This window comes from Spinacia oleracea, chromosome 2 (assembly GCF_020520425.1).
Source record: "Spinacia oleracea cultivar Varoflay chromosome 2, BTI_SOV_V1, whole genome shotgun sequence".
Classification (NCBI taxonomy): domain Eukaryota; kingdom Viridiplantae; phylum Streptophyta; class Magnoliopsida; order Caryophyllales; family Amaranthaceae; genus Spinacia; species Spinacia oleracea.
The window spans coordinates 112,323,154-112,346,430 of record NC_079488.1 but is presented as its reverse complement, the minus strand read 5'-3'; the positions used below and the strand labels follow the sequence as shown (position 1 = coordinate 112,346,430).

The 23,277-nt window shown below is 38.1% G+C and overlaps 3 protein-coding genes across 3 annotated transcripts; 2 read left to right on the top strand and 1 right to left on the bottom strand.

Annotated features, from left to right (window-relative positions):
• Positions 1 to 1,110: 1,110 nt before the first annotated feature.
• Positions 1,111 to 3,974, top strand: LOC130468123 (uncharacterized). The gene is made up of 4 exons (XM_056837883.1): positions 1,111 to 2,219; positions 2,291 to 2,569; positions 2,660 to 3,117; positions 3,233 to 3,974. Exons 1-4 carry the CDS (start codon positions 1,658 to 1,660, stop codon positions 3,953 to 3,955), a joined length of 2,022 nt encoding a protein of 673 aa, XP_056693861.1. The 5' UTR covers positions 1,111 to 1,657; the 3' UTR covers positions 3,956 to 3,974.
• A 3,813-nt stretch (positions 3,975 to 7,787) lies between these two features.
• Positions 7,788 to 9,835, bottom strand: LOC130467715 (uncharacterized). Its single transcript, XM_056836320.1, has 3 exons — positions 9,141 to 9,835; positions 8,811 to 9,053; positions 7,788 to 8,766 (listed from the first exon to the last, which is right to left on the bottom strand). The coding sequence occupies exons 1-3, from the start codon at positions 9,833 to 9,835 to the stop codon at positions 7,788 to 7,790; spliced, it is 1,917 nt and encodes a 638-aa protein (XP_056692298.1).
• Positions 9,836 to 18,259: 8,424 nt separating this feature from the next.
• LOC110801720 (uncharacterized) lies at positions 18,260 to 19,971 on the top strand. Its single transcript, XM_022007159.2, has 2 exons — positions 18,260 to 18,502; positions 19,002 to 19,971. Exons 1-2 carry the CDS (start codon positions 18,396 to 18,398, stop codon positions 19,516 to 19,518), a joined length of 624 nt encoding a protein of 207 aa, XP_021862851.2. The 5' UTR covers positions 18,260 to 18,395; the 3' UTR covers positions 19,519 to 19,971.
• The last annotated feature ends 3,306 nt before the right edge of the window (positions 19,972 to 23,277 follow it).

Here is a 23,277-nt window from a genome sequence, read left to right as displayed (position 1 = left end):
CTTGAGTTCTCGACTCTCGAGTATTAGACTTGTCTTAAACAAGCCCATTACCCCTAAACCAGCTTGTAACATCAGTGTTTCTGAACTTTTTGTAAAGTCTGATTGTTTATTTGTTTATCAGTTGGCTACTTGGCCATGTAGGTTCGCCATAGTTGTAAGTACTTTGGGGCTATTCTTTTGCTGTAAGTGTTGATGAGTATACCATCAGTTTTCGGTGTTATCTAGCTTTGGCGTAGCTAAAATTTTGGTGTCACAAGAACAATATCGTTTTCTTTTAAACTGAACTAAACTGAAATTAACTGAACCGAATAATAAGTAATAATAATTAATGAAGTAATAAATAACAACAGTGGCTAAGTCAAATTGTTACATATTTTGTATTCAGAAACGAAGGAAGGAAGAGTGTTATTCAAAATTTCTCTTTATCGCCAAAGGTTCATTTGTGTTTTTGGCTTTGGGATATAACGGAAAAATGGCTCATAAAACTTCTTCGCTTCATTTACCGATGAAGTAGAAGATGGTCGTCTTGTAGTCATTTATGATGGGTCAATTGAAAACGCCTCTATGTAATTTTCGGCTACTTACGTCTGACCTCTCTTATCCCGCTTGTTGCGGGAGCTCTTTAAAAGCTATGGGGTAATAATTTATTTATCCTTACCCTAATATTCAAAACTACACACCTAATAGCTGTTTATGCCAAAATTCGTATGGGGGCGACTTTCGGCTAGGATCGACACTAACTAAGCAAAGAATCAATGACACAAATAATGAGGCACGACACAGAGGAGTGTTGACGCGGAAAACCCAGGAATAAGGTAAAAAACCGCGGATAGCTATGAGGCTATCAATCCACTAAGTATTCTATATGATTGTTTATGCTTTTTCTTCTGAGAATCGATAATTAAGATCTCAAGTACAATAATGAATGATGAAACAGTTTATGACTTAAGAGTTTCGAGGCTTGAGTGAACGTGGCTTGCTTATCATTATCTTCGTCTTTTTATAGGGTATTCTCAACGGTCTAATCGGTTGAGAAAATCCCACAAAGATAGGGGAATCTTCATCACACGTCTCTTCAGCCTTCAACTGCTTCCGCGCTTTTTGCGTGAGTCTTGGACTCGTTCTTGCTAGCTTGACGGCGCTGCCTATCATGGGCTTTAGGTCAACTTATCAGCCCGTTTCTCGAGGACGCGTCTTAGTTGCTTGTACTTTGTCGCCTGTCTTTCGTCGGCTGTACCTCGTTGTATGATGCTACGTCGGACGTGTCTCCCTGGAGCTGTGTTTACCTGCGACACGATATGACCTGGCTGACACGACACGACCAAACGTTAGAACGGTTATGTCGTTAGTCCAAAAAGTGGGATAACAGTTTGCCCCCAATTGTGAATTTGCGTAGTCACACAAAGCAAAAGAAACAATTCAAATTAAAAAACCGTCTTCAACTGCCTAGTTCGTGGGATAAAACCGTTCAAAATTCTAGAGTAATAAATATCAATTCACGACATGCAATAAAGTTCTTCACACCAAGTTTTTCGAAAAATTTCTAGATCTGAAAGCAGGAGAGAGAAAGCGAAGTCGATTTTCGCACTGAGTTTGTTTGATTTTCAGGTAAAATTTGCTTTCTTTTTCGATTTCCTTGTAGATTTTTGTAAGTGAGATGGGTAGATCTAAGTCGGTTGTAGCGAGAGGAAAGGGGGAGTCGGGTTCCACTCGGGTTAAGTCCCTTAACCCGATATATTCTACTGTGGCGGATCCGGCGGCTTTTGTTGAACTTGCTGGTTTGCCGCCGTCGGCGGAAGTGAAGATTCCCGGCTCGGATGAGGAAGCCTTTGATTGTCCAGAGGGGTATGTGGTTATGTATGAGTATCCGTTCACAATTGGCTTCAAATTTCCTTTCACTCCTCTAGTTAGGTCCTTTATCGAGGTTTTCCATTTGAGTCCGGGTCAGTTGATGCCCCAGATATGGCGGGTTTTCACGGTGGTGCATGGAGTTACTGCGGACTGGCGTACGCCGTTTGACCTGTCTGATTTGATGTACTCTTACGACCTAGCACTGCAGAAGTGTTGTAGGTATACCTTGGTTACGAAGAAGGGGAAGACGAACTTAGGTGTTGGTTTAGGTGTGAACGACAGGGGTTGGCAGAGTCGTTTTGTCTTTGTAGGCAAAGATTCTCTGGGAGATAAAGGGCGGTTTCTGGTCGAGGGATGGACGATGGAAGGTAAATGTGTCGTTTTATCTTTGTTTCTCGTCGTTTTACTGAACGTCGCCTTACTTGGTTTTGTTTTGCAGTTGTCAAGGGGTCGTCGTTGACTGAGTTGAACGCTGATTCTGAGGATAAGTATCGGAAGTTCTTGGGTTATTCTGTCGAGGATAGGTCTTTCAGTCGCGACGGAGAGTTTTTAGACGAGCAGGCGGTGGACCGGTCAGGCGAAGTCGCCGAGGAGGAGGAGATAGACGAGGGATCAGGTCAACTGACTCGTCGTCGGAAAAGGTTGGATTTGCTTGAGGAGGTAGTGGCAAACTCGTCGTCCGCCGAAGGTGAAGTAGGTGATATGGCTGACAACTCAGGTATTTGTCGTTTGTTTATTTCGGGGTTTGTATATATTTTTGTTTTTGTTTTGGATAATGTTTGACCTTTATTTTTTGTATTGGGTGTAGAGCATACTCTTTCGTCTCGGCCTGTGTCGAGGATGTCTCAGAGTGAGATTCAGGAGCGTGCAAGGAAGCGACTTAGGTCGTCCTCGACTTCTGGTGGACGGGGTATGACGGTTGTACCTCGGTTTTCTGCGATAGGTTCATCGGCCGAGACGCCTGTCGTCATAGGAGCCGAAGGCTTTCATCCGATTGCTTCGTCGTCGCCTCCACAGCCGTTCAAGGCGTCGTCTGCTGCTGTCGACGTTAGTAAAGTGTCTACTTCATCGGCCAAGAAGCGACCTGTCGAGACGGATCCTGTCGAGGATACGGTTATCACTTTGCCCCCAAGCTTCTTGGGTGATGAAGAGGCGTCGGTTATATGGCCTTTCGCTGATCGCTTGATCTTGCCTACGACGTATCGACGATACCACGAGGTGGATCCTCTTCCTGTCGCGTCGGACGCCGCTGAGCTTAGTCTGCGGGTGAGTTTTACTTAGTTTTTTTTTTTTTTTTTTTTTTTTTTTTTTTTTTTTTTTTTTTTTTTGTTTGTGAAAGATGTATGTTGTGTAAATCTGTTTTGGCATTGGCTTTGCGCAGGCGTCGCAGGCTGCCTTGGCCGTGCGTAGGCAGTGTTCGTTGCTGTGCGACGAGGTGACGAATGCAAGGCAGCTGACGGCGACGGCGAAGAAGGCGGCCGCATCGTGGGAAGCGAAGTGGAAAGCTGCTGAGAAGAAGGTTGTGGATCTTGCTGCGGTGATTAAGGCCAAGGGTGATCAATTGAAGGATAAGGATAAGCAGTTAGCCGACGTGGCTAAAGATCTGGAGAAAGTGAAGGAGGAGTTGACCTCGACGACAGAGGAATTGGATGGATTGAGGAGCTTGTACGACGCCCTGCAGGAGGAGGCGAAGGACGTCGAGGCTCTTGCTATATGGAGGACGCGGGCGCAGATGATGTATTCCTGCCTGATTGGGGAGACTAGCCTTTGGCCGTGCCAAAAGGAGGTGGATGATTATCTGGCTAATGGCGGTACCATGGCTGACCTGTCGGTGCCCGTGGTGGATCCGGAGGAGTTGGCGAAGACGGCTGACACTGCTAGTACTGAGGCGACGGAGGTGGATGCTGCTTTGTTGGTGGTGAGTGTGCCTGTTCCGGACCAAGAGGGGGAGGTTTTAGCTGTTGGGTGCGAAGAGGAGGCCCTTGCCGTCGTTTCTCAAGACGAGACGGTGGACGTGGCGTCGGTGGAGGTGCCAGTCGTGCCCCCAGAGCAAGAGCCGGAGCAGGAAGTCGTGGTTTCTACTCAGGGAGAAGGGATGTATTAGTTTGTAGTTTTTGAATTTTCTGTTGGTTTTTGTGTTTTGTTGGTGAACTTCTTTACTCGTCGTCGATGGCGGCGACGAGGTGGTTCGGATGACTGGTGTTTTTATTTGTCGTCGGTAGTGGCGACGCTGTGTGTGGATAATGTTTAGTTTTTGAAATTTCGGAAGTCGTGGCCTTAGGGGTCGCGCGTCGTGTGTGTTAAGTTTGTGTTTCTTTATGGTTATCCCGTTGCGTTTTGATGTCTTAGTTTCGTGTAGCAGATGCTTTGCGAGTAATAAGTATTGAACCGACTGATGTGTAAAATCATACCTGCGTTGTTACTTCGTTGTCTCTTGCGGTCTCGCTCTGAGTCGTACGTTGTTGCTTGTGGATGTCATTCGCCGTGCGTCTTGCACTCTGCAAAAGAAAACAGGGGTCGCTAGGAGGATTGGCCGTTGGGGATGCCAACGGCCCTCCGATGCCTAAGTCAGTAATGGTTTTTAAAATAAAACGATAAAGAAAAGTAAAGACGACGATGCGGCGACTGATAAAATTGGTTACGACAAGGTTTCAAAAATGGTAGAGTTTAAGATGTGTGGCGTTCCAGCTTCGGGGGACCGACTTGCCATCTTTGGTAATGAGTCTGTATGCCCCCTTTCCGACGATTTTGTCGATCAAGTACGGTCCTTCCCAAGCTGGTGCTAACTTACCCGCGTTCAATTCCTTCGTGTTTTGAAATACCCTGCGCAGTACCCAATCTCCCTCTTTGAACATTTTCATTTTGACATTTTTGTTGAAGCACTTTGCCACGATTTGTTGCTGTGACGCCATCCTTATCAATGCTGCTTCCCTGAGATCTTCTGTGTTGTCGAGGTTTTCGCTGAGTTCTACGTCGTTTTGCTCTGGCGTCATGAGTCCGTATCGTGCACTGGGCAGCGTCACTTCAGGGGGAAGTACCGCTTCGCACCCGTAAACGAGTGAGAAGGGAGTCTGTCCCGTCGCTGTCCTAGGCGTCGTCCTGTTGGCCCATAGGATGGATGGCAATTCTTCTGCCCATCGCCCCTTCTTGTCGTCCAACCGCTTTTTCAGCGACGCGATGATCGTTTTGTTGCTGGATTCCGCCTGTCCGTTTGCTTGGGGGTATCTGGGCGTCGACGTCTTTAGCTCGATGTTCCATGTTTTGCAGAAAGCTCTTGTCTTGTCGCTGATGAATTGTGACCCGTTGTCGCAGATGATTTCTGATGGTATTCCGAACCTGCATATTATGTTAGTCCATATGAACGAGCATACCTCTTTGTCCCTTACTTGTTGGAACGCACCTGCTTCTATCCACTTGGAAAAATAATCTGTTAGGGCTAACATGAAGACCTTTTGTCCTGGGGCGACGGGCAATTTGCCAACGATGTCCATCCCCCATTTCATGAAAGGCCACGGAGTTAGGGTTGGATGCAAGAATTCGGATGGTTTATGTGTCATACCTGCGTGTCGTTGGCACTTGTCGCATTTGGATACGTACCTCATGGCGTCCTTAAGCATTGTTGGCCAATAGTATCCATTTCTTTTGATTCTGGTTGATAAGCTTCGTCCTCCTTCGTGTCCTCCGCATTCTCCTTCGTGGTATTGTTTCAATAGCGTTTCCCACTCGATCTCTTCGGCACATCGCATCAACATTCCGTTTGCTGATCGCTTAAATAGTACGTCCTGCAAAATAACATATCGTGAAGCTTTGAAGAGTACCTTTCTGGCGTCTAGCTTGTCGTCGGGTAGAGTTTCGTGCTTTAGGTAATCGAAGATGGGTTTGGTCCAACTGTCTGTGTTTAGGGTTGATAGGACGAGGCTGGCGTCTTGTGGTATGTCTTTTTCGACGGCGGGCGATAGTAGGTGCACTAGAGGTATGGTCGAGAATGGTGATTTTCTGAGTGCGGATCCTAGATTGGCAAGGGCGTCGGCTTGCGTGTTTAGGTCTCTTGGGATTTGTTTGATGGAGAAGGGTTTGAATTTGGAGGTTAACTCTTTTGCTTTCTCGAGATACAAGGTCATTTTTAGGTCTTTAGCTTCGTAGTCGCCGTTAATCTGGTTGACGATTAGTTGTGAGTCACTGAAGATGTTGAGTCCGCTTGCCCCTAATTCCATAACTAATGTCATTCCGGCGATTAGCGCCTCGTATTCTGCTTCGTTGTTAGTTGCCTTGAAGTCGCAGCAGATTGCCTGTGCTATCATGTCCCCTTGTGGTGACTTCAGTACGACGCCTAAACCTGCACCACGAAAGTTAGATGAGCCGTCGACGAAGAGTGTCCATATTTCTTCTATGTTGTTGATGAGTTTGACTTCGTCGTCTGCTATTCTTTCTAAGTCGGGGCTGAAGTCTGCCACAAAATCTGCTAGAGCCTGCGACTTTACAGCCGTCCTTGGTTGATACTTGATGTCGAACCTTCCTAGTGCCATTGTCCACTTCTCCATTCGACCTGTTAGTTCTGGCCTACGCATCACAGACTTGATTGGATAGTTAGTCATCACCACTATTTGGTGAGTTTCAAAATAATGCCTTAGTTTCTTAGCTGCGGTAACGAGTGCTAAGACGAGTTTTTCGAGGGAGGAATACCTGGTCTCTGCTTCCAGTAGTGACTTACTGATGTAATAAATGGGTAGTTGTTGTGCTTCGTCTTCTCGAGCTAGGACCGCGCTTACTGCCGTCGAGCTAACGGCTAAATAGAGTTGTAAGACTTCTCCTTCTTTTGGCTTGGATAGGAGGGGCGGCGACATCATGTATTTTTTGAGGTTCTGCAGGGCTGCTTCGTGGTCGTCGGACCAGTTAAACCCCTTGTTTTTGCGTAGGACGTCGTAAAATAATCGGCATTTGTCCGACGACCGTGATATAAAACGGTTTAGTGCCGCCACTCTCCCTGTCAAGCGTTGTACCTCTTTTATGTTCCGCGGGGATTGAATGTTGATGATCGCGCGCACTTGGTCGGGGCTGGCCTCGATTCCTCGTTGGGTGACGATGTAACCTAAGAATTTTCCTGCGGACACTCCGAAAGAACATTTAGTCGGGTTAAGTTTCATACCGTACTTTTTTAGTATGTCGAAGGATTGTCGTAGGTGTTCCACGTGATCGTCCGCCTTCCTCGACTTCACCAGCATGTCGTCAATGTATACCTCCATTGTGTCTCCGAGTTGGTCTTTAAACATCTTGTTGACTAATCTTTGGTACGTCGCACCTGCATTTTTAAGACCAAAAGGCATGACTTTATAACAATAAATTCCTCTATCCGTTACAAAAGATGTTTTTTCCTGGTCATCTGGGTGCATAAGGATTTGGTTGTATCCTGAGTAGGCGTCCATGAATGTGAGTAGCTCGTGTCCGGCTGTGGCGTCGACCAGGGCGTCGATGTGCGGCAGAGGGAATGGGTCCTTGGGGCAAGCTTTGTTGATGTCTGTGAAGTCGATGCATACTCTCCATTTTCCGTTCTTTTTGCTGACGACGACGACGTTTGCTAACCAGTCTGGATATTTGACCTCTCTGATCTTCCCTGAATCTATCAGGTTTTGTACTTCTTCGTCTATGATTTTATTCCTTTCGGGTGCGAACTTACGTCGTTTCTGTTTTACCGGTTTGAAGCTGGGGTCGACGTTGAGCTTGTGGGTAATCACGTCTGGGTTAATTCCTGTCATGTCCTCGTGTGACCAAGCGAAACAGTCCGAGTTTTCTCTTAGAAACGACACTATCTGACTTTTGATGTTGTCAGGCAGTGAGGCTCCGACCCTTATGACTTGGTCTGGCTTTGTCTGGTCTAGTACTATCTCGTCGATTTGTTGGTCGTCGGGGTCGTCCGACGTCGACCCTGGCTGTAATTGCTAGATGGGTGACTTGGATGGTTTCAGTGCTGTCTCGTAACATTTCTTCGCATCCCTTTGCTGCCCTTTGATTTCCATGACCCCCCACTTGGTTGGAAATTTGATTGATTGGTGATATGTTGATGGCACTGCCTTCATTTTGTGGATCCATGGTCGTCCTAGGATGACGTTGTACGCTGATGGACAATCGACGACGTTGAACTTGGTCATCATGTTGACGCCTTCTGCGTATGTAGGCAGCGATATCTCTCCTACCGTCCGTAGTGCTTCTCCACTGAACCCTACCAGGACTGTTGATCTCCTTACTATGTTTTTCTCTTCTAATCCCATTTCTTGTAGTGCTTCCAAGAACAGTACGTTGGCTGAGCTTCCGTTGTCGACCAGTATCCTTTTGATCAATGCGTTTCCTATTGGGAGCGATATTACCAACCCGTCGTGGTGCTCTCGCTGTGTATCTACAGAATCTGAATCGTCGAAAGTAATAGCCATTGCGGTCAGGGACCTGTGTAGTGCGACCCCGTCTTCGGTTTGTCCCTCTTCTACGGTCTCAGATTCTCCCCTGTTAATTTTTTTAGCTGCAGAAGAGGTTAGTCCACAAATATCTGAACCACCGGAAATAACATTTACCACTTTATTGAACGGTGGTGGTTCTGGTCGCTCGCTGCTTGTCGCTGGGCCGGGCAGGGTGGTTTGCTCTTTGGAAAATGTTTCTTTTCCCTTGTCGCTCAACAGTTCCTTTAGATGCCCCCGTTTCAGGAGGTATGCGACTTCCTTTCGGAGGGAGATGCACTCCTCGGTTGTGTGTCCGTTGTCGCGGTGGAAGTCGCACCATTTGCTCATGTCCTTCATGGAGTCCGGTCTGTCGTTCTTCCGGGGCCATCTGACTGTTCCACCTACATTTTGAAGGGCGTTCACCACACCTCCAATGTCGACGTTGAAGCCGTAGTCGGAGATGTTGGGGTGTTCGACCCGTTCGTTCCTGTAAACATTGTTAGTATCATAATACTGATTGACACTTTGTACCTGGTTTTGCCGAACATACGGTTGGTGTCGCCAATTGTTGTTCCTTGGGGTGTACGATCTTCTGTCGTTGCTGCCCCGGTCGATCGTTGAGATGCTGTTCGGATAACCTCGTCGTCTTCGATTCGCATCTGGGCGGTGGCCCTTGATCGCACCTCTTCGAAAGTTGCACAGGGGTATTTGGTTATTTCCCGGTATAGCTCCGAATTGGGGATGAGGCCTCTCTTGAACGCCTCAATAGCAGTCCTGACATCACAATTTTTTATACCAATTTTTTCACAATTAAAACGGTTGAAATAATCGCGTACCGACTCGGTTGGCCCTTGAACCAACCGATAGAGATCACTGGTTTGTTTTTCTAACTGGCGACTGCTGGCGAATTGTTGGTAGAAGGCGTTGATGAGGTCGGACAGACAGGAGATGGATCTGGGAGGGACGTTCGTGAGCCATTCCAACGCTGCTCCATCGAGGGTGCCACCGAATGATTTGCACATAACAGGTTCCACTAGGTCGTGCGGAATCCCGATCTGCCACATGCGCTGCTTGTAGAAGTTGACGTGCCTATAGGGGTCGGATGTCCCGTCGTACAGGGTGGTCCAGGTTGGGAGCCGGAGCGTGTGCGGAACCGTCACTCTAGCGATCGCTTCGCAGAACGGCGACGCGGCATACCCGTCGGTCGGCTCGGTCTCCACTGGTGTAGGTGCCCCGGGGAACCTGGTCATCAACTTCATCAGGCGGGAATAGTGCTTTGTCATGCGTGCATCCATCTTGTTCTGGCGTTGGGTCACCGGATCGGGAGCTTCTTTGTCTTCTTCCTCACGGGTTTCCTCCTCATCGTCGGTCACGTCTTCAAAGTCATCGGGCATCTCGAACGTTAGCTTTTTTGGCTTCCCACCTTTGTAGCGGGACTGGTGCTTGTTGCTCTTTACAGATTCGAGCTCTTTCTGGAGGGTTTCGTTGGATGCCCTCTCTTGGGCTAGTTCGGCTTGGGCTTTCTCGTAAGCCGCCTTCATCTCTGCGATCGTCATCTCTCCAGTAGTCATGGTGAGAGGGGTGCTTTTGTGTAAAACTTAGTTAATGTCCCCACAGACGGCGCCAAACTGTTTATGCCAAAATTCGTATGGGGGCGACTTTCGGCTAGGATCGACACTAACTAAGCAAAGAATCAATGACACAAATAATGAGGCACGACACAGAGGAGTGTTGACGCGGAAAACCCAGGAATAAGGTAAAAAACCGCGGATAGCTATGAGGCTATCAATCCACTAAGTATTCTATATGATTGTTTATGCTTTTTCTTCTGAGAATCGATAATTAAGATCTCAAGTACAATAATGAATGATGAAACAGTTTATGACTTAAGAGTTTCGAGGCTTGAGTGAACGTGGCTTGCTTATCATTATCTTCGTCTTTTTATAGGGTATTCTCAACGGTCTAATCGGTTGAGAAAATCCCACAAAGATAGGGGAATCTTCATCACACGTCTCTTCAGCCTTCAACTGCTTCCGCGCTTTTTGCGTGAGTCTTGGACTCGTTCTTGCTAGCTTGACGGCGCTGCCTATCATGGGCTTTAGGTCAACTTATCAGCCCGTTTCTCGAGGACGCGTCTTAGTTGCTTGTACTTTGTCGCCTGTCTTTCGTCGGCTGTACCTCGTTGTATGATGCTACGTCGGACGTGTCTCCCTGGAGCTGTGTTTACCTGCGACACGATATGACCTGGCTGACACGACACGACCAAACGTTAGAACGGTTATGTCGTTAGTCCAAAAAGTGGGATAACAATAGCGTCACTACTTAATTAGCACGACACTAATTGTGGATTAAGACTAGTTTGTTGGCTGTCAGTGTCACCTCCTCATCACTTGTTTCTTTCGTCATCCATCACTTTTAACTTTGATGGTTTTTCTTGGTTTATTGAGATGCTTATCTTTTAAGCTTTTCGATATTTTATTCTCTCGTGCAAACTTGTGAAATTCACATACTTTCTGCAAGCATTTTAAGGTCTAGCCTTCTAGGAGAGAACAAAATATAAATAGAAAAAGGTCATACCGACTTTTTAGATTTTTATTATCACGAAAATTCTCAACCACCATTTAGAAATCATTAAATGTATTGGCCAAAGATTTAGTGTATAATTTGAAGGGTGTTGGACCAATTGAGGAAGTCCCTAGTTCCCAACCTCCACCGGTCCATAGGAAAATTTGAAAAGCTTGATTTTGACTTGAGGTGGTAATCTGGTCGCTTGGATTTTCGGATCAAATTGGTTTAGGTCAAATTTGGGTGAAAACAAATGGAGTTGATTTCGGGTATGGGTTGGTTAGAGTCGTATTTGGTTTATTGTCAATAGACTTATTGATATGAAATAATCATTATTAGACACATTTTTGTCAGATCAGTTTAATTCTGGTCAAATTAGGTAAAAAACTGAAAATTAGTTGAAGTGAATTCAAATATAGTTTGGGTCTCGGGTCGAGTAATTGAGTACGGATTAGGTTTAATTTTGACATACCCGTTTTATTGCAACTAGGACGCAATTTGTTTGTAGATACGAAACTAGAAAGAAAAAGGTAAAGTTGCGTTGAAGTTTGTCTCTCAACTTTCAAGCGATATTAGTACGAAGTACCAAGTACTTCGTATCTATCCGTATATTACTTTTTTCTACATCAAATAAGTGAGCATCTAGAGATGAAATATCTTTATACGTGTATAATAATATCTATGTCTCCATCATAATTCATAAGACCTTGTTACTACCCAATAGAATCCATCTAACGTTTTATATTTGTTGTCTTAAGACGTCTACATGTCCGGCAAAATTAGATGTTGTGATACGTGTGAAATGTTGTATCAATAGTTAGCGCTTGGTTTTTCTGTTTTTGGTATTAGCGCCCAATTCACCTTTAGGATAATTCAGATTAGGGGCGAGTTATGGGTGGTTAGATTTCAGTCCCTTCCTAATTGTTGGTATGGGGGTTCAAACACGAGTTCTCCCTACCAAATTCAGCATCAATCACCACTGAACCAACAAGCAATTGGTATCAATCATTAGGGGTTGGTCTTTTCTCCATAGTTATTACTCTAAAGCGACTTATTTAAAATAGAATACAGGTTTTTAACACTGTTATATCAATTGTTAATTAGGTTTTTTTTTGTACCACTCGGATCACCCTTAGGGCTAATCCGGATTCGGGGCGAGTTCTGTGGGGTAGGTTTCAGTCCCCTCTCAATTGTTGTCGTGGGGGATCGAACACGGGATCCTTCCTACCAAGTTCAGTCCCAATCACCACTGAAATACTGAATCAACGGACAATTGGTTATCGATTAATTAGTGATTGGTCTTTACTCCGTAATTGTTACTCCAAAGCGTTTTATTTAATACAGAGTGTAGGTTTATAACACGGTTTATGTACGTCTGATACGGACATTTTTAGAAAGTTCGAGTTGATTGTCCAGCCCTTGACTCTTTAGTAAGATTTTGTCGCTTATGTGAATGTGATGAGTGAATAATGTATTTATTGCAAATGTTTTGGGTTGAAAAAGTGGACCTTAAACTAGTAATGCATATATGCTTTGCGTATGGCTTCATAGTTCCGCAGATTCTATTATGGATTAACTCAACTTTCAATAATTATAACCGGTAATCGAAAATTAGTTATTGAACGAGGGTGTTTTAGTCTTTTTAGGTGTACATTTAATTATCTCCTCTTCTTTTACCATATAGGTATACTACGTACTAATTGTTTGTTGGTTCAGTGGCGATTGGGGCTGAATTTGGTAAGGAGAACCCGTGTTCGATCCCCTCCAACAACAATTGGGAGGGGAATGAAACCTAACCACTCAGAACTCGCCCCGAATTCGATAACCCTAAGGGTGAACCGAGTGCTAAGTGCTAACACCAAAAAAATAATATAGGTATACTACGTACACCTTCTAATTTAAGGACCACTTTCATTGCCTACAAGTTATTGTAACACCAATATTTTTTTTAAAAAAAATTAAAATAAAATAAAATTAACACCAATATTTGTATATTGTGCAATTGCATGGACGCCTTTAACATGCACTTGCAGCTCACTTTTTTTTAATTAGTAAATAAACTAACTTTAGTCTTAATTTAATATGAAATACGATATTTACAATTTTCGTAGATTCCCTAATAGTTGACACTAGGATTACAAGTTGCTGGTGTATTACAATCACGCAAATTACATGTTTTCTTTCTTTTCCAATTTTAACATTTACGAATCTTTTCTAAGAATAAAACTATAAAAAAAATCAATTGTTTTTTACCCAATTACACTTATTCGATTATGGTTCTTTTTTAGAAGAGATAGGATGGATTAGTGTAATCTATATATAATTACTAGATTATGTTTCGTGCATGCACGGATATTTTAAAATTATTGTTTGATCATATTTTTTATAAAATATTTCTTCTCTTAAACATAATGCATAATTAATAAATCTTGAACATATTCATATTTAATCATCTGATGTGAAACTTTACGTATTACATATTTTATATGCATAATATGCTAATTTGATCAAAATATTGACTAAATGTATTTTTTACTATTGATATACAGATTTGACAGAAATATTTCAATATAATGTTAAGCAAGTTATTATGTGGTATTTATTATTGTCTTATTTAGAAAGCCAATATTTTGTTCCCATACATAAATCATTTATAAAAACTGTTAAAAACTAAATAAATAAGTAAATTAGATATATTTTAGGAAATAGGCTTTTGACGGGAAAAAATTGCACCAGGAAGTGACATGTGTCATTCCTGGTGTCTCTTTTAGTATATAGTAATAGATGTACGGTGCAATAATTATATTGCCTTGAATTAATATGCATGCATGAAAATTGAACAGAAAGCGTAATGGATTTAAACTGATTACCACTTGAATCGACTTTGTTAGAATAATGCCTTGAATCGGTCAAACCCTTTACTGCAACTCTCCAGCACGGAGATCTCACATTTGTCTAGAGAGTACTATATAAACTCAGTTGTATTCTGTAATCTCTACTCCTCAAGATCAATAAAACTTCCCCCCTCCGCCTATGGACGTAGCTAGCACATTGTTAGTAAACCGCGTTCTTCATTAATTTATTTAGTCTTTCTTTGCATCCGTTATAACAGACTTTGTGTTGATAACTTGAAATATATGTACGTATGAATGTTGATAACAATTGAGAGTTGAGACTATTTTTAATTTATTTGAATGTAGTTTTTTTTTCCCACTAAGTTTAGTATTAATGCTTTAATTAAGTGAACGAATAATATAAATTAGGCGTACAACTTGAGAGATTAATTGGGGTTAATTAGGGGGAATCTAAATTCTAAAGTGAGGGGGTGGTGTGAGAATCAAGATCATTTGGTCGTTTACCTAACAGGCCAGTCACGTGCGTTCCATGTGAGAGTTAAAGAAAGTTGCATTTCTTAAAAAAAATCTGCAGGTTTAGCTTTCTTCATGGAAGAGCTGGTCATATATTTGGTCAAGGTCAATTATAAATAAAGTTACAATTTTTATTTTTTAAGGAAATTAAAAAGTGACTAAAATCCATAAACCTTGCTTTTTTGGTTGTCTGGACACGTGTACTTTTTTTGTCTTCTTCTATTGAAGTTTCCTTCCAGTTGCTTCTGGAATAATTCCCAGAATTTTCTGCAGGTGTTACCTGAAATATATTATGATTAATTTCTGGAGTATTTTATGTTATTTGTTTATTTTGGTGTAAGACTTTGTATTTGCAATGTTACGTACATTGAACTTTTTAACGTGCCCATTTGTTTACAAGTTCTTCAGATTGATGTATGACTGTATAAGCATCCTATATAAATATAATCATACAAATTACATGTTACTTCGTACAAGTTTAAAAGTGAAAAGTATATGGAAGATAAAATCACGCCTAATTTCAATTCGATTTTTGATAAATTGGGTTTTTGATTTGTGTTTTAATATGGCTATTTGGATTGGGTGTTTTTTAGTCTTCAGAAACATATACTTAATCCGTTCTTCTTTAAATGACACAATTGGGTTTTGACACTATTCACATAAGCTTCTTTGACTTTTTTTTTTTTGTGATTTATACATAAGAAAAAATATAGTCGTGTGGAATCTTATTAGATCCGTCTCAATAAATATTTTTTAAATATCAACTATTTATAATTTTTTCTTATTCATAATGGAATATATAACGTTTGAAATCGTGCATTGGCAATTGTGCCTAAATAAATGTGTCATTTAAAAAAGAACAGAGGAAGTACGATAGTTCAATATAATATTATAGTTCGGAGTTATAGTCTTTTATTGTTAATCAATAAAAGAAAATGAATGAGAAAGGTTATCTAGGGGTCAAAAGATGTGAATCTGGAGTTTTAGATAATAAATTGACTGGACATGTTTGTCAATCCACAACTTTGACCACCAATATCTTTAATTACATATTATAAAACCTTGTAAAAATATTAATATTTTGAAAATATATATTAAGATAAAACCAACAATATATTATATACTAACATTTGTTTTCATATAGTGCAAAGTTAATTATGTGAATAGTGCAAAAAATCAAAACAGTGCGAGTACTAAGGGACAGAGGGAGTATATGATACAAGGATGAATAACAACTAAAATAAAGCATATTTGACAATCTAACAAACATGGATAGATCGAGTAATTAATTAGTTGATGATAGGTTATGTTGTGGACTTGTGGTATATATATATATATATATTGCCGCATGATACCAACATAGAGTTGGCTCAAGTGGTAAGCAGCTTGATGCCGCTTAAGGGAGGTCTCGGGTTCGAGTCTCGCCGTATGCAGAAACTCTTGTTGGGAGACTCACCCACCACAAGCTAGGTGTGCGACCCGGGTCGGATCCGGATGTAGTCGGAGCTCCGGTGAACCGGGTGTGCTATACGTAAAAAAAATTGACGCATGATGATCGACTATACATATGCATTATTTCTCTGAGCTCTTTCATTTAAGGTTGAATGAAGACACAAAATCCATAAAGAGTTTAAAGGGTTTTCAAATAAGTGGTACACGTAAATTATTTTAGATCGAGAGATTTATATTTAATACAGACCCTTTCAGAATACTCTATACAATACTGTAAGCACTAATTAAGGGAAAATGGCTGATCAATCGACGCTCTGAGTTTTTTTTTTTTTTTAGCAAGAGGTTTTGAGTTTAATAGTTCATTTTTATTTGCTTCGGTAAATTAGTTACTCCGTATTAATTTCTTAATCAAAATCCCAACATAGACAAATCAGATTATATATGTAAACTCTATTTCAGTTTGAAAATCGATGTTCTTTAGATTTAATTTCAGTTCTATTTACTTCAAATCAATTCAATCACATACACTTGTACTTCCTCCGTTCCGCAATAGATGTATCGTTTATCTTTTGGACACTATTCATTAACTAACTTTGAAAATTATTCTTTCACATTATGTAAAAAGTGAGATCTTGTTAAATTCGTATCAATGTGAGGATTCCAAATATCAATTTTTTATAATTTTTACTGACACGTAATTAGAGATATTAATGTTCAAAGAAGCATGTTGGATACGTGAAAAAAGAAATGATGCATCTATTGCGAAACAGATGAAGTATGAGTTAATTATTCTATGTGCTCAAAAGAAAAAGTAAATCTCTATCTTTTTCAATTATTCCTTGTCATATTGAAGTTTATTTTCTTTTATGTATACTACGTATGTTTTAAATAAATAAATAGTGAAACCTTCACCAAATAAAAGTCATAACATACATAATTGAGTACCGGAAATAAGAAGACGTTTAACCAAAATGTCTTCTCATTACGTTACTCCTTTAGCTAAGCCAAACCAAACCTATCAATTTTAATTTAAAATAAAAACAAAGTTCACTCAAAGTTTCTCATGTGGAAAACTTTAGATTGTCCAAAATTATTTAATTATAATGATGTTGACATGATTGTCAATTCATACAACCACCATTTTCCTAAGCAATTTACTAACAAAAGAATGTTGCCATCACCCCCCTAACCCATAGGCCCATACACTACGTTATTTTCTTAAAAAAAAAATCTCTTTATTTTTGGGACCCTTTATACAAATAAAATATTAAAAAATACAATATATTTTATAATATAGTACTTCCTCGGTCTCATTTTGATTACCTCATGTGTTATTTTGAATGTTTCTTTGAGTTTGTTTCATACCTTCTTTGGTAATGTCATTAAGCTTGATGGCTCTCGCTTTCGCTTCTCGTGAGTTAGTTTACTAACTCGTGCACAAAATTTACACCCAATTATAATAAAGCGAAATATGCTCAATGAAACATTAAATAAGTGAGAATAGAGAGGGTACTATATAACAAAGTACTTATTAGTTCTTTTTTATTCTTTACGTGTTTTGTTTTGGACGTCATTTTTTTACATATTTACGTTTGAAATGTCTTCTTTTATATTGTAACATAAATGCCACAATTATTTTACTTGTATCAAAAACTGTTTCAAATTATTATTTTATTAATCAATCAAATTCATTGGGGAATAAAATATTTCACACTTTCTACCGGAACATTAAAAATCTCTCACTTTTCAAATGTCAGATTTTTTAATAAAAATTAAAACATTATTAATAAACATAATTTGCGTTGTTTAAGTGAAAAATAACGACAACTTTTGTGTAAGACCGCCTTACCGTAAAGACCATTTTAATTGTTTAACTAATTGATTCCATTGGTTAACTAATTAGCTAAATTAGTTCTGTTGTTTAACGAATTGGTTTCAGTGTTTAATTAATTAGTTCCAGCGCTTAACTAATTGATTTCAGTGCTTAATTAATATGACACCAAAGTGATCTTTTGTATAAGACCGCCTTATATAAAATTTTGTAGAAAAAAAAACTTCTTATGTATTAATTATTTATTAAATCGCATGTATGATACCACACATTTAAAAAACAAAAGGTCTTGCGCGCACTAGGTGTACAATAAATTTATTGTACACCAAAATAACTTTTACCCAATTTTTTGTAACTTTAACCTAGTTTTGATTAACTTTTATATTAATAATAAAAAAGTTGACAGATAAACTTTTTAAAAGGTTAAATGATTAATTTTATACATTATTTGTCATTTTAAAGAAATAAGTTTTACTAAAATTAAAAAAATTATCACTAAAAAATACATAACTTTTACATATATAAGCTTAACTTTTAAGCATTTTGAGTTAACTTTTACTCCGGTATACAATATTTATTGTACACCCATTGTAAATAAGAATTTGTGTTTAAAAAAATAGACGGGAGAGTACTTTTAGTACACGGGACACGAAAACTGATCTAATTAATTTTAGTAATTGAATAAAGTCCATTTTACTTTTTCCCAAAAAAAAATAAAAAAATTCAATAAAATGAAGTAATTAAGGCAATATAAAGCCGTGTGAGGAGCTAAGCTTCGTGTGTGGAGGACGGCCTACCCACTTATTCTCTTTCTCTCTCTTCTCTTTAATTTTCTCTTTCTCTCTCTTCAATTCTCTTTTTTTTCTTCCTTTCTCTCTCTCAAATGATCATACGAGGAAGATGATGATCACCAAAACACAAAATTATGAATGTTGCATGTGTGGAGACCATGGCCTTTCTTATGAACTCTTTCGTTGCAAAGTTTGTCATTTCAGATCTCAACACAGGTATTTATCTGTTTCTCTGTGGATTCGATCTTTACTTCTGCGTTCTATCAGAAATCTCTCAAAAGGGTTTTGAATCTAATAATAATACCAATAATAATATAGTTTAATTAACTTTAATTAGAAGGATTAGTGTAATATGAGTTACAAATGGGACAGTAGATTCGAACCTGAAAAATATTATCGTACACAGACCCTTCAGTTTTAACCACTAGGCTAAAACTTTCACTGGGGTTATTTGATTCTTCTTGTAAATCTAATTCAAGTTTATTAATTAATATTTCAAGTTAATTAGTGATTCAAGAAATTAAAGCCTTTGGAGCTAGATCGATGTTATCAAAAATTGCATGAATATGAGTGATATAGATTAATAATGGCTCTCAAAATGATGAGCTTCTTAATTAATTAAATTAAACTAATTTGTTTTTATTATCTTTATTTTATTTAATTAATTATCTAATTTAATTTGTGATTTTCTTTTCTTGGGATGATATTATTATAGGTATTGTAGCAATCTATACCCAAAAGCGGAATCATATAGAGTATGCAATTGGTGCCTAATTCAAAAGGATAATGATAATTATCATCAACAAGAAATTACTCCCACTTCCACCACAACAACAACATCAAATAATTCCAACTCTCCTTCACAAACAAGGCCTACAAAGAAGTTCATCAACAACAATAACAACAACAACAATGTTTTCGGGCCGAAAATCGGCAACGGGGCCAAAAACTTGAAGCCTATAAGCCCAATAAAGAAGCCCGACAAGATACCGGAAACTCGATCGCCTTCGGGCCGTAAAAGGATCATCAACGGAGGAGGCCCGGCCCATGTTGAAGAGAAGTTGAGGAGGACCAAGTCAGAAGAAGTGTCAAACAATAATAATTCAAGTGGTAGTAGTAGAAGTAGTGGTGGCGCCGCCAGCGGCGGTGGTGATGGTGGGCCAGCTGTTATCAAACATGTCTTTAGAAACAAGGTGAGAAGGTATAAGCTTTTGGATGAGGTTTCTAGTTGACATTTCTACATAATTAACTTCTTTAATTATCAAATACTAAGTAAAATTACTATTAATTAATAAGTACTTAATATCGTAATTATCTTCTACTTCGTAACTTTTTTTTTTTTCCTTGAGCGAATGAGCCACAAGATCAATATAAATCATAAATAAGATCGGGATTCGAACTTGAGAACTATCAACACAACCACTCAGTCTTAATCATTAGGTTAAGGCCTCAATTGATGTAATTATCGTCTAGCTAGCTCCCACAAATATACTTGTGGGATAATTTCGGATTTTCTTTTTTATTTTTATTTTCTAGATCAAAGAAATGGAGAAAAGAATTATGAGGAAGTAAGAGAAGGTTCAATGAATGGAACATCTTGATAACGTACGTATTGTAAATGTATGGGAATCCGAGTTTTGAGATATTTTTTTTAAATCTATATATCTAAACTAAGGGATTCTATATTTTTCAGCTGTCTTTTTCTCTTTTGTTTTCATAAATTATTTATTTAAATTTCGAGTATTTGTTGTACTATAAATCTATCATCCCATGCAACCAAAAAAATTTATTTTTTTAATATTTGGTTGCATGGGATATTGATTAACGTGCCATAATGCATGCATATTACGGAGTATAAATCTAACCCATGCCTTCTTTAAATGAGTACAAAAACTAACATTATTTCTATGAAATTTAGGCTCGGCTATGTTCATAAGTTTAGATAAGATACATAAGAAATATTAGTTATCGAACATAATGTATAACTAAATAAATTTTGGTAAGTTTTAATAAATTTTCAGTCAAGTTTGGATAAAATAAGTTTATTAAATTAAGTAAAGATCGAATAAATCACATTCTTAACTTTATCACATTAGTTAGAGATGGGAGATTTTAATCTTGTTTTTGAGTAGTTATTTCGTCTATATTTGTTGCACGTAGTATAAAAGTCAAACGAAAACTTGTGAGCATAAAATATTGTACGTAGTAATGTAAATGTATGTACTTCTTAAGTTCTTTTCATCTCTCTAAGGATACATTCGTTCGAAATGAAACTAATAATATATGCTTACTTCCCTCCAAAATAACACACCACAATATCGTGATTGATTCACTTATTCGAGAAAAGTGATATATTTAGGAATGAAGGAAATATATATATATATATATATATATATATATATATATATATATATATATATATATATATATATATATATATATATATATATATATATATATATATATATATATATATATATATATATATATACATCTTGTTTTAAGTACATGAGAATATGAGATACTAATTAGCCCTAGTTGCGTTCTTAGTAATAAATGTGTCTATCCTATTCTAAACATCTGGATTTTTCAATGGTCTGAATACTTATACGTAATATGCAATGTATCATATATTTAATTATCTTTATTTAATTAAATTGAAAACTAAAACCTCTTTAACTACATTTCGGCGGTGTTATTGTTTTTCTTTTGTATATAAATTATATGTATATCGTCAACAGAGAAGCGGTTCATCCAGCATACAACCTGGCTACTTGGGCGGCTTCTTCTCTCTCTTTTTTTTCTAACAATTTGTATTCCGTAGTTTGTCTTTGAGCTCATGTCAAAAAAACAAATTTAAAAATATATATATATATATATACATCGTCGATCAATACCTTTCCTTGCATCATCAAACACGCGGTTATTAGGATCCTTAATTTATCGATATGCTTTATAAAAAGTAGTCTAATTAATATATGAAAGAGTAATTGTGTCGCTTAATTAAATTAATTAATACTCGTAGTAGCCAAATATATTATGCAGGGATTATCTAACTTTTGTTTAATTAGTGTAATCTATATAGTAATGACATTAATTAGTTAGTGTAACATGAAATCTAATGATAAAAATGGGCATGTTGTTGATTAGAATAGTAATTTAATCATGATTGTGAACGTGTGGAGTGTTCTTTCCCGCTATTTCTGCAGAGAACATGCTTGATTATGATGCAGATACATAATCATAGCGATAGACAATCAGGAGATTTTAGGGTATTTAAATTTAACCAAAGTGTAATTAATTAGTTGCTTAATTAGTTGATTAGAATAGTAAAATTAACTCAATTAGTTGCTAGCATGCATGAATGCATGATGATCGATTGAGCGCCAGTTTCAGTTTCATTATATGTTCACTAGTGTTAATACACACGATGAGTGCGTGATATTTCAAATTAATTATTAGAATTTCTTATTTGACACGTATGTTTTTAATGAAATTTATTCTTTTTTCACAATTTACATATTAAGTTAATTGGGAAATATAGACGTTTACTGGACACTAAAATTCTTGAAGGTTCATTTGTACAATAGGGATAAAGTTATTTTCGACATTACAAAAAATTGTACCATTAACGACGGGAAATCTTGTCGCTAAAGGACAATAATCGTTGATTAACGACGGGATCTCCTGTCGCGAGCCCGTCATAATAGAGGGATGTCATTAATGAAAAATTCCGTCGTTAATCCGTCGTAAAAGAAATTTGCGACGGTTGTTCCCATATTTGTTTGGTTGTTAGTTCCGTCGCAAAAGACTTTTGCCACGTCGTTTATAGGTTGTTATTAAAGATACAAATTCTGGTAGTGATGTAACGAATTAATTCTTAATTAAATTCAACAAAGACGTGATCCTTTTTTATTAACAAGCGATGGATCTTTACTATTTAATTAATTTTATTAACATTATCAACTGTGTGATTAAGTCATTAGGAAAATAGTACTCCGTACTCCACTATGACTATGGTATCCAAGGCGAAAGACTAGAGTTAAGGTCCTAACTTCCCTCCATCGAAGTTAAGATCTTTAATAATCCGTACTAAACTTTGTTAAAGTTAAAATTCCTTTCGATGTAAATTTTCTATTATTTATACTACCCTAAATGAGTAATAATTATAATCTCATTTAACGGAAAATTTTCTAGCAGGATCTCATCGAATTTCTTTCAATGTAAATTTTCTAAATATCAAAATTTTATAATTTTACGTACGTGTTAATGTTAAATTATAACTATAACTGGTCAAAGTAGTACATTAGAGATCGAGCATAAAGAAAAAGTGAGGAACATTATGAAACATTAAAACGGATAGAGTACGTGATTTAATTTTAATGTCAATGCTTGAATAGTATAGCAATAATTATTTATGATGTAGCATATTGTTGATCAAATATAGATATAAAGTTAGTTGTACGATATGACATAAGGCCTTAAAAAGCAGGGTATTAAAAGTAGTGGAGTTATTCAAAGTGAGCTTTACCACTAACATTTGGTCGACATTGACATTGACATTGACAAAATAGAGATTGGTGTTCAAGTGAATATTTCAAGTTAATAGATGATAGGGTCACGATAAAGGTCACAAGTTGCGATAACATTTAGTTGTCGCAATCTTATATGTCGGCGTTTAATTGGTATATATAGACGTCACGTAGGATATTAGTCATCATAATATTTTTACTATTAATATAAAATTTCTACTATGAAAATATGTAAATAAGGTAATCGATATAAAGAAAGAAAGAAATTAGAATATTAAGATTTTCCTACCTTTATTTAAAACATGTATAATAGGATATATAAGTTAAATATTTTAAATTCCAATTTAAATCATGACACATAAGCATGTCATGTCATCATTGTGACACGGGTTAAAGATCGCATGTTGCGACCTTTATCATTTTCGTAGATGATAAACTAAGGATATTTTTGTAATAATA

Bases quoted from the DNA above. Each gene is read 5' to 3' on its own strand.
- LOC130468123 (XM_056837883.1), top strand. From the start codon at position 1,658: ATGGGTAGATCTAAGTCGGTTGTAGCGAGAGGAAAGGGGGAGTCGGGT. The intron at 2,570-2,659 runs GTATTTGTCGTT...TATTGGGTGTAG, and splicing joins TGATATGGCTGACAACTCAG to AGCATACTCTTTCGTCTCGG. The intron at 3,118-3,232 runs GTGAGTTTTACT...GGCTTTGCGCAG, and splicing joins CCGCTGAGCTTAGTCTGCGG to GCGTCGCAGGCTGCCTTGGC.
- LOC110801720 (XM_022007159.2), top strand. From the start codon at position 18,396: ATGATGATCACCAAAACACAAAATTATGAATGTTGCATGTGTGGAGAC. The intron at 18,503-19,001 runs GTATTTATCTGT...ATATTATTATAG, and splicing joins CATTTCAGATCTCAACACAG to GTATTGTAGCAATCTATACC.
- LOC130467715 (XM_056836320.1), bottom strand. From the start codon at position 9,835: ATGACGATCGCAGAGATGAAGGCGGCTTACGAGAAAGCCCAAGCCGAA. The intron at 9,054-9,140 runs GTTGGTTCAAGG...TTGTGATGTCAG, and splicing joins CAAACCAGTGATCTCTATCG to GACTGCTATTGAGGCGTTCA. The intron at 8,767-8,810 runs GTACAAAGTGTC...CAATGTTTACAG, and splicing joins CGTATGTTCGGCAAAACCAG to GAACGAACGGGTCGAACACC.